The sequence below is a fragment of the Anser anser genome (genome assembly GCF_964211835.1).
Source record: "Anser anser genome assembly, chromosome: 18".
Lineage (NCBI taxonomy): Eukaryota > Metazoa > Chordata > Aves > Anseriformes > Anatidae > Anser > Anser anser.
Genome location: NC_139739.1, coordinates 4,485,738 through 4,502,274, shown reverse-complemented (window position 1 = coordinate 4,502,274; position 16,537 = coordinate 4,485,738). Strand labels below are relative to the sequence as shown.

At 42.3% G+C, this 16,537-nt stretch overlaps 1 protein-coding gene across 4 annotated transcripts in view; it reads right to left on the bottom strand.

The window, feature by feature from the left end:
- TMEM132B (transmembrane protein 132B) overlaps window positions 1–16,537 on the bottom strand; it is a 254,571-nt gene that overhangs the window by 129,862 nt on the left and 108,172 nt on the right. For all 4 annotated transcript variants that reach the window (XM_083804471.1, XM_083804472.1, XM_083804470.1 and 1 more), the window contains one exon: window positions 10,443–10,583. In XM_083804471.1, the coding sequence (XP_083660597.1) occupies window positions 10,443–10,583 (141 nt within the window). The remainder of the gene's footprint in view (window positions 1–10,442; window positions 10,584–16,537) is intronic.

Sequence of the window (16,537 nt, the reverse complement as noted above, 5' to 3'; positions counted from 1 at the left end):
AAGACACACCAGTCAGATTTAGAAAACCGGCACAGATGAAAATTGCCTGAAAGGGAGAGCAAAAATAGGAATCTGTATCTCCAAATATCTCCGCTCTCCACTCACTGCTAAGATCAATAACTTCTAGAGTTAAATCTCCGCACTGAAAACTCCTAAGAGGAAAAACAAAATTTCTTTTTGATTGTGCAATGATGAGGTACCCTTGGCTAAAAAGCTAAAATGTGTTTAACATGTGGGTGATGCAAGATAGCCGCCTTCTTACCTGACAGTAACAGGGACATTTGCTTGGGGGAGCCTGGCAGTATCAGTCTCATCCCATCAGTTGCAGGAGTACTGTGAAATACAGTACCAGAAGAGTGCAACGCTGGCAGTGCTATTATTACAGACCAGCTTAACGCAGCCTTAGCAAACATCAGCGAGGATCCGTGTTGGCCATCCCCAGCTGAGGGCTGCTCACAGTCTGGGCACAGGCACAGAACCAAACAAGGCTGCATCTTTAGACAACACCTGCAGAAGAGCACACCCAACAACAAAGCTCTCCTACAAGAGGCCCTCGCTTCTTGAAACTCCGAAGTGCCATGCCTGGCCAAGCTTTTGAGCCCAGTGAGTCCAACAATTTTTGAAAAATCAAAACTTGTTCATTTCTTACACCATTAAAAAAAAAAAAAAGAGAGAGAGAAAGAAAAAGGAATTTGGAGTTTGAGAGATCAAGCTATTGACAGTTGATTTAGTTGGACAGCCTGGAGGACCAGGGAACTTGCAGAAGTGCCTGTGTCTCCATTTACAGATTCATCACACTAACGGACATGCAAGGGCTCTCAGCTTTAACCTGACTTAACATTCTTCTCAAGGAAACAATGAGGTTTAAAAGAAAAAAAAAATCATATACTGACACTGACAGAAGCATCTGCCAATTTCCACTCAGCTTACTTTTTCATTTTGCAAGAGTTACATTATAGGCTTCAAAAATAAATGCTTTAAGTTATAAACACAGGTGAGGAATATCAATGGCAAAACGACTGAAAAATTCTAACTAAAGCAAAAAATAATTCATGCAAAGTTAATGCTGGTATATTTTATAATGTATTTGGCATGGAGGATTCAGATAAATCAAAGTAACAAACTTAATATTTGCTTGTCTAGCAACAACACTTCCTAACAATAAAATGAGTTTAAATTTTGGCTAAATGCCTAATAAATGAGTTGTTAGCTTTGGTACTTTAATGCACTGGCTGTTAAGTAAGCAAGTCAACATATCTCAAATGGAATTCCAATGTGTGCAGGAGGCTCTGCTATAAGTCAAACTCATAAATTGGTAAAGGTGGGAATTAAACATGCCTCAAATACCAGCTCTCTGATTTCATATTCATTCAGTAATCTTTTCTAGTCCTATTCTATCAAAGAACAATCCAATTATGGCTCTTAAATCTCTGTGTACAGTTGCCAAAAATAAATTCCTTAGCAACATTTCTAATACGCTCAGGTACATTTCTGTGCTATAGAAGAGTGCAATTTCTGATTTCCACAATATTTTCAAGTGTGACACACTAATGCCTCTTATTATATATAGTGTGGCTTACCATCAAGACCTACATTTTCCACACAATGTATCTTTAATTGCTGACTCCAACTACTTCCTTTATCATTACTGGCATCAACAGAACCAAGGTAGATACTTAAAAGCAAGTAGGTACTTAAGTGGCACCCTACATAAGGATGGTCTTCTGAATCTAGATTTAAGTTTGCCAGAAGAACGGGTTTTGTAACTGGGAAAGTGTGAGTAAGTAGGGCATTTACAGAAGAATCAGCTAACACTTGTGGCACTGTGTTTTGATCATGTCTTCTCCCTCCCTCTGTAATCTCCATAAGGCTCGTTGAAACTCTGCCATCAGTGAGGCAATCTTAGACATCTAGAGGTGCTACTCAGAAACCTAAACATGTGCAGACCCCGCGTTTAGTAGTGACTAAGAACAGTGTTTCCCGGGTATTTGGATCAGCATACACCCAAGAAAAGTCCTCTTCAAGTCTAAGTTGTCAAGGGAAAAAAAAATAAAATAAAAACAACTGTGACCGAATTAGGAAAACAAACCCAAAAATCCAGCACATTTTCACTGTTGTTCCTTGCGTCAGAACATCTGCTATGAGAGCAGTGAGTTCAGCAGCCATGCTTACATGGGCTTCGTCACTCAGTCTTAAATTATCAGCTAAGCACAGCTGGATTATGCATACACATCTCCGTAAAGTTTTACAAATTTTCCAGAATTGTACGGACTTTTGTCATGGACCTCCGGTGGTAGCTCACATGCAATCATCCACATGGCCATTAAAGCAGACTGGTAGAGGCCAAGAAAAGCCCATTGACTTTTGAATATGCCATAACTCCCTTTGGCAATCTGTATGGAAAAAGCATGCAAGCACCAATAGATGAATAACTATTTGAACAGTCATTCACTCATCAGCATGCATTTGATATTTGCTCCCAGCATCCCTGCTATACTCTTGCAGTCCTAATTATGCAGACTATCCTACCCTGAAATTAAACTTTCCCAACTGTTACATTAATATTAAGATTCACATCTAGGAATGATATACCCAAAATGAAGCTAATTAGGTCAAATTAAAAAACAAGACTCGTTTCAGAATGATTGGGCTCATCTTTCAGAAGAAATGTCACTCAGAATAGGCTTTGAATCAAGTTTTGTGGAGCACATTTGTGAAGAGATTATTTAAGTAAAGCACCATCGAGTTCCACTGATATTTTTTGTGTGCTTTATCCCTAATTATATACGAAAGCAAAATCGGGTATTAAGAAATGGCTTCCATTTTCCTTACACCTTCTAAACTGCCAATACAGAAAAAGGAGATCAAAATTGAAAGGGCTGAAAGAAAAAGCTCAAAGCTTGTCTGTCCAACCACTGCTAGAAGCAGGAATGAGACTTCTGAAAAAAAGTCTTAAGCCACAAGCACAGCTGACCAACAAATGCCTGACCTATCGAGTTGAACTAGGAACCAGAACTGACTCTTCTAAGCCAAGGATCACAACTGCTCCTTCTCTCATGATAAGATCTGCTATTTGTCCTATTTTTTTCCCATTGCTACCAAAAAGCTGGAGAACAGGGTGCAACATGGGACTCGCTACTTCTCAGCACATCCTTTCTACACCCCAGGAGCTCTGACTTTTCTTCAGTTTGTCTTTTAAATTCCTCGGTCCCATGCTCACCAAGATCCCTACAAATAGCGCAAGTCTGACTCTCCTCCTGTAACATCACACCCAGCCTGCACAAAGACAGGGCTCTACTGATGTATTTTTTGAGGCATAAGCAAATCTTCTAAGCAAGAGGCAAATTTTATAAGCTAAAAAGGGATTTTTCCCATTTACTGTATGCCAGTTAGGCAAACACCAACAGAAGGAATTTTCTGACTATTTCTCTGTATTTACACAAAACTTCTAACTAGCATGGCAAGTCAAAACTTTATCAAGTGTTAGTTGATAGAGGTAGAGATACTGTTAGAGGCATTTTCATGCCTCTGTACGGTATCATCTTACTCCACCGAATACATGTGAATACTGCTGCGTCCTTCCAACAACACGTTTCTCATTTTCCAAATTTTCAAGACAATGGTGTATTTACCTTGTCAAGGTTTCTTGCTGTACAGGTTTTTCCAACTATCAAAGGTATATTTGTTCAAAAACATTTCCTTGGGTCATGATAAAGGCACCATATCAGCACAGTAAGGGTGCAATAAGATGAGCCACTATGTCACTACCTTCTTGGACGTGTGAACCAGGGTAAGGAAGCAATTACCTGGACTACCAGTCAGTAATCCCTCTGACCCAACTCTGCTGGAGACTTCACCAGAGCAGCAGTGAGCCTAACTAAGAAAGAGACAAAAACAGCCATCTGAAAGAGCTGGCTGGCCAGGAGAGAATTCATGTGGTTACCAGGCTATTACGCTCCCGACAGGAGATAGACAGACAATTTCATCGTTCTCAGCCTTGAATGAAAAGAAACAAACAAACAAACCAACCACCCTCCAGAAATGATACATTGCCATTTGATTCTAGAACCACAGCTTTCTACACTAAGCAGTCCTTCCTACTGCTGTTAATTTGTCTATTATTTTTTATGTCCTCTTTAAGCTACTGAGAGGTGTCAGTGCTTTTATCTCACAGAAACATTTCCAAGCAGGCTTAGATTCTTTTATACAAAAAGGAATACCTGTAAAGAATAAAGGTTAGTTAAAATTCTTCTAACTCGGGTTTTCTTTGTGACTCTTCTGAGTCATTTATGTTTGAAAATGTGTGTGGATGCTTCTCACTGGAACACTCTTTGCACAAAGCAGAGCGGAACTCCATCACTCATAATAGAGGTCACAACCTTAAAACTGGTGCATTAAAGATAAAATTCCCTTCATCAATGGCTCAAGAGACAGGGCTGTCTTGGGGTCTGGCCAAAGGCCAGAGAATGAACTCCTGCAGGATCTATAGGCCATGTGCACTCTACATTCAAAGCACATTTCTTTGCCCATGACACTTCTGACCTAAGGAAAGCAGCAAGTGCATAAGAATAGGAGAGAAACGCCCAAGGCAGTACACTGCACCACATCGTCTATGACTTCTATGACTTCTGTCCACACCTTAAGTGCCGCTTTTTTTTTTTTTTTTTTTTAAAAAAAAAGGCAAAACCTTCCTTTCCAAAGATTCAAGTATGGCTTTTGTGGTGGATATAGGCACTAAAGAGAGGCTGACTGCTTCACCTCCCTCCGACCAGCCTGGCAGGGGGTGACAGCCATCAGCTTTCCCTTCCCCGTTTCCCAGCTTTTTCCCTCAGCTCTTCACTATTGTGTTTTATTTGCTCCCTCTGCTCCTCTTACGCATTCACTTCAGTACTGTGTGAACTCGATGGCATCCAGCCCACTGCCTTTGCACGGGCCTAAAATAAGACAGCGAGAGGGTCTGGCTGTAGCAGTTACTGCTCTTTTGTGTAGAGCAACACATGCAATTGATCTTCTGTCAGGCAACTGTTGTTGCTGATGGCACTTTACACACTCAGTGTCCCAGGGCCAAGCAACTTCCTTTGGCAATGAACACATCTCAGCGTTTCACTCCATGTTCTGGTGCCTTCCCCAGTGTCATTAACAGCATGCTGCCATGTACTTTAGCAGGCTGCAGCCCTTTATGGTCCTAATCGTCGTAGCGAAGCAACCCAACTCCTCGCTGTAGCTTCAGCACACCCCGTGCCATACCACCCAAGGGCACAGACACAACCAAGCTGTGTCCTCAGGTGGCCAAGTCACGGCAGTAAGGAGCTCAGCAAACCACCAGGACCGGAGCAGGCTCTGGTCGGGGACAGTACGCTCTCTGCAGCACGCTGCCCTTCCTTGAGGCCCATGAGCTGTGACCCGCATTCGTACGTCATTCTGAAGCACAGACCAGCAGGGAATTCAGTGCACAAACACCTCCACGGGGATGTGCGATGCACATCCCGGGCACCCAGGTGGATGCTTGTCTACTGCCCTCGGCAAGGCAGGGACTGGAGCAGTGGTGGGAGAGCAGGAAACACGGGGAGCAGCTCTTGTTCCGAGGGACAGGAGCCTCTCAAGGCTGTCTGTCAATGGGAGGAGGGAGAGGAGACAGCCTCAGCTCTTATTTTTTATCCACAGCTTTAAAAACAAAACCAACTGATACAACGTTTTTGCTCATTCATCAGCTCCAACAGTATGTATTTACTTTAAATAAATATATGCCCATATCTTAACTGGCAGCCAACTTTTCATCTTCCTTTTGAGTGATATTTCTGGTTCAAAGGGTATTCCCGAGCACAGGAAAAGACGTGAATTATTTCAAAATAGGAGGTTATATTTACATACCTATAAATACATGAAATAACTGTTTTTCCTGAATTAAAGATATATATATATATGCACATATTGCAATTATAATTTTATAAAGTCATTTAAATTTTGTGAATTCTTTAAAGACCTTTGAAAATGGTAAAGAAATGGAATGATCATTACAGACTCTTAATTTTTTATTCAAGTTTAAAGATAGATGATGTCAAATGCCAAACGGTCGAGCTGGTCTGCATCAATTTTAAAAAAAAATCTAAATTTCCAGGCAACAGAATAAACAGTTCTGATGGAAACTTAAAGAAATCCCTCTGAAGGTTTCACCCTCCCTACTTCTTCTTTCTGAGTCTCTCTCATGCAAGTTTAATTTATGCAGTGATGGATATCCTGACAGATAGAAGCTGCATTGTAGACATGGAGATAAAATAATCCCTAAGTGAGAAGAACCAGTTTGGTCACAGTAACACTATACTCAGCACTGTGGGTAAAATCAGTGCTATTAACTTTGTCAGTTAGCATAAATATTAACTTTGCCAGTTAGCACAAATATAACCTTTCTGATTAAAGTACTAGTTTGTCATAGAATCAGACTCTCCTCACCTAGTTAATAATCCAATAGAACATAAGGATGGTTTTCCTGAGTAAGGATAATGATCTCTTTACATACTCCTTTCCAAAGCAGAATTCCAACTTTCCAGCCTAAATTTTCGTGCTTGTCATTCCTGAATCAAAGGTCAGGTCACGTTATTTTTTGTTCTCCAGCTTTCCAGCAAGAAGAAACTCAGCACCATGAAATACATTGCAAAGTGAGGCCCCTTCAAATGAGATTGCCAATGATCTTAAATAACCTTATCATATAAAATGCAGAATCACTCTGGCAGAATCAATCTGTTCCTGATACTCCATTCTTCCAGATATTAGCACTGAGTTATGGGGTACAGCAGCTTGCCAAAGACGGACCACGCTCTCAGGGCGTCATTTCAAGCCCTCTCGCCCTAGTTCTGCTGCAGCCTAACTTGTGGATATATTCCTGAGATGCTGGCAGAGAATTCAGGGTGCAAAGGACAGCAGAACTGCAAGGCTCAACTGATCTTTTGGTTAAGTACTGTGAAAAAAAGGCCAACATGCTCTTTACAGAACAGTATTCTGGAAGCCATGAAGGATTTGTGGCTGGTAGACTCCCAGTTGTTGACCTTCTATCTATTTGAAAAGCATTTCTTGCAATAACTCAACATTTAGCCCTACACCATAGCGTAAAATCCCAGTCCCTCACAAAAGCTGTTCTGCGTGGAATGCTGAAAGCACTTGGTTTCTATTGAAGCCCACCAGCCCTGATTTCCTCAGCTCCTTGCAAGACGCACTCTGTGCTCAGTGCAGAAATCCATAAAGATCCTTTCCTATGGCAGAGAAGTACTGGGTCCCAGCTGCAGGCACCACGTAGAAGTATCTGTACTTGAAGTAGAAACTGTGTCTTCTGGAAACAAAGCACACTTCTGATTCAACTAGCCCTACCAAAATGAGATTCATGAAGTTCTGCCCCAAGCAGAGAATACAAGGGAGAATAAATGCACATGACAACAATCATTCTCCTCACTCACTGAGCTGCCAAAAAGCTCCTTTGAGATGACAGCAGTAAGGGCAAATTAAGACTCCACACAGATCAGAATAGGTGTGTGCAATATACTTGTGTGTATTTAAAATAAATCTCTTCTTTTTATGCTCTTTGTTCAACTACATTATCAAAAAGAGGTTTTAAATACAAGCTTATGGGACTACTAAAGAAGTGAATTTATGAATGTATTCCTAACAAAACACACTCTAGAAAGCTTTAATCTATGAATTGTGACAACCTTGGACAAAATGGATTTTTAATAGAATATAATGTAAACTGCCTGTAACATTGTGATAAGGATTTTTTTTTTAAGTAATGCACAGAAAAGGCATGATGCACTCTGCATGAAAGGAGGAAAGGTCTTAATTTAAAGCATTTTAATGAACACACAATTTGCGTAGGAAAATGTGAGAAATGGAGATGAAAAACTCACGATAACACTGTAGAGGGGAGAAGGAGAAGGAGAAAGATTAGAAAAGTAAGCGAATTTGAAAAGGCTCCCACCGATAAGAGCGGCTAAAGGGAACAGAGCCCGGACGACAAACACGTGAGAGCCCAGCGCCGCTGTTCTCCCAGCAGGCGGTGTCTGTTGGTGGCTCTTATCAGTCGCACACTGGGGAAGAAAGAGCAATCGAAGTGCAAAGCAGCGGAGAACAGACCTCTGCACTAAGGGCAACGAGGATAGTCAGAGATTTCGGCAAACGCAGCTGTGGCTTGTGGGAGTTTCTCATTTTTGCCGAACCTCCTGGAGCTGTGCGAGGTGGCCGGGGCTTTCAGCCCTGCTGCAAAGCTCAAGGGAGGTTGCAGAACTGTGGAAAATTCGGCAATCTCGTAGAGAAAACTACATGGGCTCGGAGGCCTCAGTCCTGGCTTTGGCACTTCTCTGCCAGCGTAATGTCGGGCGAGTCTGCAGAACTGAAATGACTTCCAGGAGAGAAAAATCTGGCTCCCCTGAGGTAGGAACGATTCTGTTTACTAATAGCTTCTGCTCTGCAATGAAAGAGATTGATCCCGCACTCTCACTTATACATAAACTGCCTTTAATGAAGCTCCTTGAATTACTCAAAGGAGGAGCAGATGAATCAGGTCTAGCGACAGTTTTGCCACCTTGACCTTAACAGAAGAAGTTCAAGTCTGCTCATTCAAACAGAGCAGCAGAACTCCCACGTAAACACTTAACTTCCTTTGAAAGAAGCAAGAGGGCCACCACTATGACCAAAAAGGCAAATTAAAGTAAAGATCAAAGCTAAATATTTACTCTAAGCACTACAGTATGTGCAAATCTGGAAATGATCCTTCAGCAGTTTTCATTTGCATACTTTAATTAATCCAAAAATATTAAAACTAATCTCACAAAGGAAAGGGTCAAAGTATTAATTAACTTGAGATTTGTTGTTTTTGTGCAGTTTAACAGTTCAACACAAAGCAAAAATCAGTTTTAATAAAAAGTAAGTTACTGTGACAGGTATAATTTCATGGGTTAGTGAAACCACCTACAAGGCAATAGTTTCAGTACTCTCCCTGTTTTTTTTGTCTAACTTTACAAAATAGTTGCTGAGTTTTGGTAACACCAAATGATCTGAAGTCTTCCTTTATCCTCAGCATTTCACTTTCAAATTGATGCCTTTCCCCCATATTCTAAACAGAACAGAGGTCACAGCTGCTTTAGCAAAAAGCCTGAATGCCACGTTAAGCAGAGAGCAAATACTGCACCACCCCCTCGATATCAGCTATCTCAGGTTGAGATTTCACTGCTGGAGCCACCATGTGTCAATTTTTTTCAATTGTTTTTTTTTTTTCTTTTTAATGGGGAGGAAGTGCGTGAAACAGGCAATGAACTGAAATGTTTGCCTGACATTGCATGCCAGAAAGCTCTGTAACACTTGACTTAACCAGAGACTGAGAGTGTAGGAATCACCTACCCTCGCTTCATGTGTTTACAGTGCAAATGCTGTGTCCTGCTCAGTCACCTCCACTCTCTGCATCTTTACTGGAGAGAAACGGGCACTTTTTGCTTGCTGTTACTGGTCCTGTTTCACACATCCAACAGGACTCTCACCTTAACAGAACTCTTTCTGTTGCTAGAAAGAAAACCCACCGTAAATAGTCTTCACCTCAACACATGTGCTGCAGGTACCCAGAGCTAGGTGGGATTCATTTGTTCTTCAAATACAGCTTCAGAAATCAAATAGGATAGAAATGCCCTTTGCACTCCAAGCCTTTGGCAATGATCTTCCTAGACCTAAACAATGGCTAACAACCATTTTTCTCCCTTAAAGGAGCTTTCAGAAAAGGATGGATGCAGAGGACTCCTCAAATCAAAGTTTTGACATAAAGTTTTATGCTTGTCTAATTATGATACAATTACATGCTAAATGCATGCAGAGTGTACTTAAATGTACAGTAACTGCACAATAATGGAGAGAAATTGCTTGTATTGTCACATACATAATTCTGACTAACAACATAAATTTCTCATTACCTTTGATACAGTTGGTGGGAGCGTTACCGTAACAGACGTACACAGCATTCATGAGACAGTTCATAGACACTCATAGGTGTTTTGCAGCAGTAATGAATAACACTTAATAGCTATTACTTTTATAGCTTTCAAATAAAGGAGACAGCATTGTCCTATTATTATTCTCCATATTTCTCTATTTTAATCCATCTCTCCCTGTTGGCTTTTTGTCAACAGGAATTCTCCTGCTGCCCCGAAGGCACAAGAAAAGCAAATGTGAGCCAGGACTAGTTGGCTGCCTCCAGTTTAATTAGATCATCTACTTCCAAAGCTCAGAAGTGAAACGAAAGGAAAAAAGCTCTAATCACATCACCTATAGCTTTTCCAACAAAGATGAGGAGGAGCAAATGCTGCTGTTAAAAGAGAAATACCACCCCTTAAAGAAGTTACTGTGTCTCACAATTATTGTGTCTCAGCATTTCAGCAAGGGTTAATGTGCAAAAGAGCTTGCTGGCTTACCTGCTCTCTGGGTCTGGGTCGTTGTGCACACAGGTGATTGTGGCCGTGGTCCTTGCGCTATCCGTCTCTTCTTGAACCCCCCACTGGTCTGCATCACTGACTCTGACATCCATGATCTTCACGCCTGGGGCTGTCCTAATTCTGTGGGGAAACAACAGGGACCGCTTTAGTCACAGACCCCATACAAATAAATCCAGAGAGGTAAACACGGAAGATGAAAGAGGAAATATTCCCTCTTGCATTAGTAATACACTGATACATTGCAACTCTAAGTCATTCTGCTTTAAAAATATAAAATAGGTCCAATTACTTTAAAGAGATGAAGTATAAGTTTCATTATATGCAAAGCCAGTTAATTTTCAGTTCGAACAATGTGGAAAGAATAAGGATGCTTTCTGCTTCAGTGGCACCAGTTTGATATAAATGAAACAGATGTGACTAAACATAAGTTGATTAATTCATCATGTCTGTCCTGCAGTTTAAGATGGAGAATAAGAGCACTGTGATATAAAGTAGATTCTCCTGCTTGCAAACCTTTGGGAGTAAGGTGCCTCTTAATATTAGGGTGATCTGCAGGAAAAAATGTTCTCCACTGCTCAAAGACCATAACGCAGGAAGAAGAGAGAAGGAATGTTATCATATACCCTGGACAGAGGGACGAAAATAATTATGCCATTGCACTGGGATCTATCAAACTGTGCATGCAAAACTTGCTGCTGAAAACACTATGATGCTGACGTGAAAAACCTTGATTTCCTAAGCACAGGTAGAGATAAAAGCAGTTCAGTAGTTGGCAAATGTCACCATTTTTTGCCATTTGCTTAAACAAACAAACAAACAAAAAAAAAGTCCATGCTCCAGTGGGGCTCTGCATTAGGAACAGATTGCCAAGGAATAGAAAACAAACTGCTTTTAATAGCAGGAACTTCATTTGTGCAGCTTGACTCCTGAAACAAGCCTGGGATTTCGACAGGAGTGCTGCAAATATGCCTGGAGAACAATTAGACTGAAAGCAACTGCTGTAGCGCCACATTCACCACTACTGTGACTTAATTAATTAAAAGCAAAGCCAAGAGGGACCTCTTAGTTGTATGGTGGAATGAAACAGCACTGCTGCGACAGCGTTACTTAACAGTGAGTTGTGAAGGATTTGTCCCAATGCCTCGTGGCCGGTCAGTGCTCACATTACGATGTTAAGAATACCCTTTAAGCTCTATCTGAGTTCATGATCTGGGATCAAAAACTTCATGACTCGATCGGTGTACTTTTCCTTTGAGAAGGAATTAATTCATCCTGCTTTTATGATGTCCTTATTTTTCCCTGTAAGGCTTTACTGACTTGATTGACCAAATTCATGCCTGGCATAACCAATCTGATGAAAAACGTTTCCTGTAAGGAGAGAATTTTATTTGATATTTTTTTAATTGTTTCCTTCGTGTTTCTCTACAGACATCCATATCTCCAAACAACATGCCTCAAAGCTTACGTGCCCGTTTCGTATCATATCCTCTTCTTTTTTCACAGGAACATTCATTTATTTTGTAGTAATTACACTGGACCAAATCATCTCTGCCAAACACCTACATGGCTTCATTTCAGACTGACTTGTAACTTACATTAGAGACAGAATTAGGCCTTCAGCAATGGATTCAATCTTTTTTTTTCCTTTAGACTTAGTCAACCAGTTTTGAAAAAAAAAATAAATTAAAAAAAAATCCTATTTTAATCTTCTCTTTCCCAGACAAAACTATGTATTTTTAACAAATTCGCCTCCCCACCACCTCCTCAATTTCCCAGTTTTTTTCTTGACAACATGCCTGGAAGCCTCTAACCTAACTTTCCACCCAAGACAAGCCCCTCACTAATTAACAGTTCACTGAAGGGCAGGAGACGCATGGCGGGGGGCAGGACAGCTGGATTTCACCCATGATTTCAGGATTCATCAGCCTTTTCCCATCTGTCAGAAGCCTGTTGCGTCCTCCTACGCAGCTCTTGCACTACAGATATCCTCGCTCTGCAGCATTTTCTTTCCGGCGGCCTGATCTGAGCGTGGCGGTCGGCTCACTCCAGTGAGGATGCAGCGCAGGGAGGTGCAGGCCTGAGGCACGCCGGAGCACTTTGGACCCCTGCCCTCTGTCACAAGCCAAAGTTGTTCCTCCTCTTCACCTCCACCAGCAGTCCCACACAGAGCAGGTTGAGGACGCAGAAGCTTCAAATATTCACGTGCCTGGCTGTTCCAGACCTCTCCAGACACGCTGCACCCCAAAATGCCGACACCCCTCTTGGGCCAACCCTTCAACCATGCCTGTCCCCCTCAGCCAGGGAGCTTTGCTCTTCCTTCCCGTGTCTGAATACAGCTCCAAGATGCTTTTTGCCCATCTGGGCAGCAGCTGGGTCCCTCCCGACGCTTGTCCTGCTGGCTCACCACTCGGCTTCTCCTTCGGGGCCCCGTCCCTTCGGAGGCGGCCTTCTGGCTTGAAGCAATGCCGTCTTGTTGACTGTGCCTACAGCTTTCTCTTGCCGCGTATCTATCTTCTGTCTTGCTGGGTTAGCATCAAGTGAACATCACATACACTGCTTCCCAGCTATGTTTTCCAAAAACGTCTCAGAATGCTGCATTTTAGGAAAATTTCCAGTCTAATCCCCTGCAATGCATCTGCTCTGGTGGGCTGAGACAAGATGTCATTTTGCATTTTTGGATATCAGTACAGCCAGAAAGGTTGAAAGAAGGAAGAAACTCAATTCAGCTTCTCACTCAGGAAAAGTCAAGAAATTCAAATCAAACAGCCTACATATGGAAGGTTTGAGCCTACTATTCCTCAGATAAGTGATTCATATCTTTAAATCTGCCCCCAAACTCCACAGGCACAAAAAATGTTTTAAGCATTGGTTGCTCAGGGTATAAAAAAGAATAGGAAATTCCTACCAGAGCTGACATTAATTGGAGAAAAGATGGTGAATGTGTAGTGTTAGAGCCCAGGCGCTGGGTTTATTGCCCTTGCTCTGTGCCAGGCTTCAATTATAAGCTTGGGTGGATCATTTAGTTTTCTTACGCCTCCCTTCCCCACATATGAAATATGGGGAAGTGCTGCTCTTCCAGCTCCTAGGGAGTGTAAGGATAAATAGAATGGATTGAAAAAAAATATCTGATGCCCTTTCAATTTACCGCCTGACAAAAATTCTGCCATCTCTGGGTTTGAAAACATGGAGAAAATTTACTTAAGTATATCACAGAAGCATGATCAAAGAAGCAACAGTTACCACTAAGATGACTTAATTCATTTTTTATAAAGTTAAAGATAATTGTGTAATGAAAAAAAATGAAAAAAGAGAAAAAACACATCAGCCAACAGGAAATTTGGCAAAACTGACATTCCATTTCGACACCATGATTTCTTTCTGAAAAACAGAATTTTCAGACAGAAAACAGTCCTGTTAAAAAGTGGTTGCCCACCTTTAAAACATTACAACCTATGTGGCACTTTGCTAAGGCAATTAGCAGAGATGTAAATGAGACAGAGTAATACTGAGTGAGGTCGCTGAAAGTCAGCCTGCAACAGCCCCCCCGAAGCTACAGCCTATATTCACAGCCTGAATCACAAATGGGGTGACCACTTTATTCATGGTACTGTCATCTTAGGGGTGGAGGAAGCCCAAGAGAAACGTGACATCCTCAAGCACTGCCTTCTGTGACACGTATGCCCATAAGATCTTAAGAAGAGGTAGCTGGTGGGTAGAGGGGGAAAGTGTCAAAGCTAATCGGAACAGGGACCCAATGAAACGACTGCTTCATGAGGAATTCTGCCTTCTTCTCCAGCTATAAACAGAGGAAGCTCCTTACAATTTAGACCGCAGAATACAGTTGGTATTCCTGGTAGTTTTTTCCCCAAACAGTGTGTCCTCCATTTACTGTGGAATATAATAAAGCTGGAAACATGATAGACTGAATGGAGCGGGCAAGCAGAAGCATCCCCAGCCTGCCAACTTGGAACAACCAGAAACTATTTTAAAATGCAATCCCAGCCTTAAATGTATGCGACCCCATGAATTCGGCAGCTCTAAACCTCTTCTCTCACCTATTACAACAGCAGGAAAGGAGAAGGTACGAGTAATCACCAGGGCTGGGCAGCAGTATAAGGGCTGCAAGAGGGATTTAAACAGACGAGCACTTAGAGGAAGCGGTGCAGGGACTTCCACTGCCTCCCAGTCAATTAAGCACAGAATCTGAAAGGTAAATGCTTGCTTGCAACGCACCCCCAGCAACACTCCCGGCAGCAGTAATTGGGAAGTAAAATCTTGGCAAAAAGAACTTTAAAATAGAAACAGAAGGAAAAGATATTTAGGAAATAAAACAGGAATGTGCTCACAGCAGATGGAACATGCTCAAAATGATGGGAAAGAAGACTTTCAGAGCTATTTTAGAAATCCCCTCATCTCCCCCCCAACCCGGTATGGGGGAAAACATGATCAGAGCTAAATTCACTCTCAATAATAATGGTTATGATAATAAATTTCATTTGTCATTTCCAAGCATTTCTGTATTCAACCCTTCAACACACATTTTTAGCCCAATTAAAAATAAAATCATTATTCCTCCCTTACAGGAAATCCAAGCTGTAGGCCAGTTTAGTTAACTTGCCTAAAATTATACAGCCTCTGCAGAGCCAGAATGAGCACTGATGCATCCTGATTCCCAGGCTGACACTTCGGCTAGACACCCCTACCCATCTTTAAGACCAAACTAGAGCAGAGCTGAGTAATTCCAGGCCCTCACAGAGCATTTTACATATTTGAAGAATTGCACAAACAGCAAGCAATTAGTTCTGAACGAGGTCCCTGGGGAGTTTCTAGTTAAAATACATGTGTTTTAAGATACATTAAGCCAAGCACTATAAATTAAAATAATCACCGAATTCAGGCATAACAACTGAGAACTTTTGGGGGGTGTGGGTGAGACAGACAACTGTTTCCGTACAGGAGGGAATTGAGGCAGCCCTGTACAGGGGTAGGAACCAAGTGGAGTTTGTGGGGGCACAGAAGGAAGCGATGCAGTGCTGCCGCACCCCAGCACGTTGGGGCACAACGATCAGAGCTCATTGATGTGAATGAACAGAAAGCAGAGCGGTTTGGGAAGCACTTTTGGGGCAGAAGGAAGGCCGAGGCAGGGCCAGAGCTGCCCTGAAGGACGCACCCCCATCTCCTCCATGTCCTTCCCAGGCAGAATTCTCCACAGGTGAATCCAGAAATTTGAGGAAAATGAGGCGATGTAGCCGAAGCAACCTAGAAAACATGAGCCAGAACCAGGATTTACACCTCCATTTCAACTCCTTCAGCACAAATCCACCCAGCTCCCTCCTGGCCCTGCCTGAGACCCACCACACACCACAGCACCCGGCCACACTGGCCCAGGCAGCTGGAGCGCGAGTGCCGCGCTTTCGAGGTCAGCCGGGCCCAGCAGTCAGGCCCTCAATCTTCACAAGCTAAGCGAGTGTTTATTTTCTGAAGTATTTTTCCAAGAACTTTCTCTCCTCTTTTATATTTTAAGAGACTTGTCGCAGATTTACGTTCAAACTGCTTCCCCATCAAACGCGCCTTAAAATAGCAGCACTAGGCCAGCTGTGTTCGTTCCAGCGATTGTGTATTAATGTCGCTACAAGTAAAGCTATATAAGTACATACAGTAAAATACACATCAAAATACACAAAGATCCTGTGATAAACCAAGCGTTCCCCATAAGGTCAGGAGTGTAGAAACACAAACAATATGCTTTTTTGTCACACGAGTAAAGCAGGCCGCCTGCAAAGCCTGGCGGAGAGGCACGGGTAGATGGCAGGCAGACGGCGAGGGGGAACAGAGGGCAGTGCAACAGCCAAAAGGAAACACCCCAAAAGGGTTTCAGAAATGACATCAGGGGGGTTAAAAGCTTAATGTGACCCTAGTACCAACCCGGTGGCAATAGGTATTACCAGTGAAACAAAGTGGGAACTGATGGTGGGACAAAAAAAGCACATTTGCCCTCAGGGATAAAGAAAGCTCAGAAGAGATGGAAGCAGCGACTTCCCCAGTCAGCTGGTGTTTTCCTTACGACACGACCT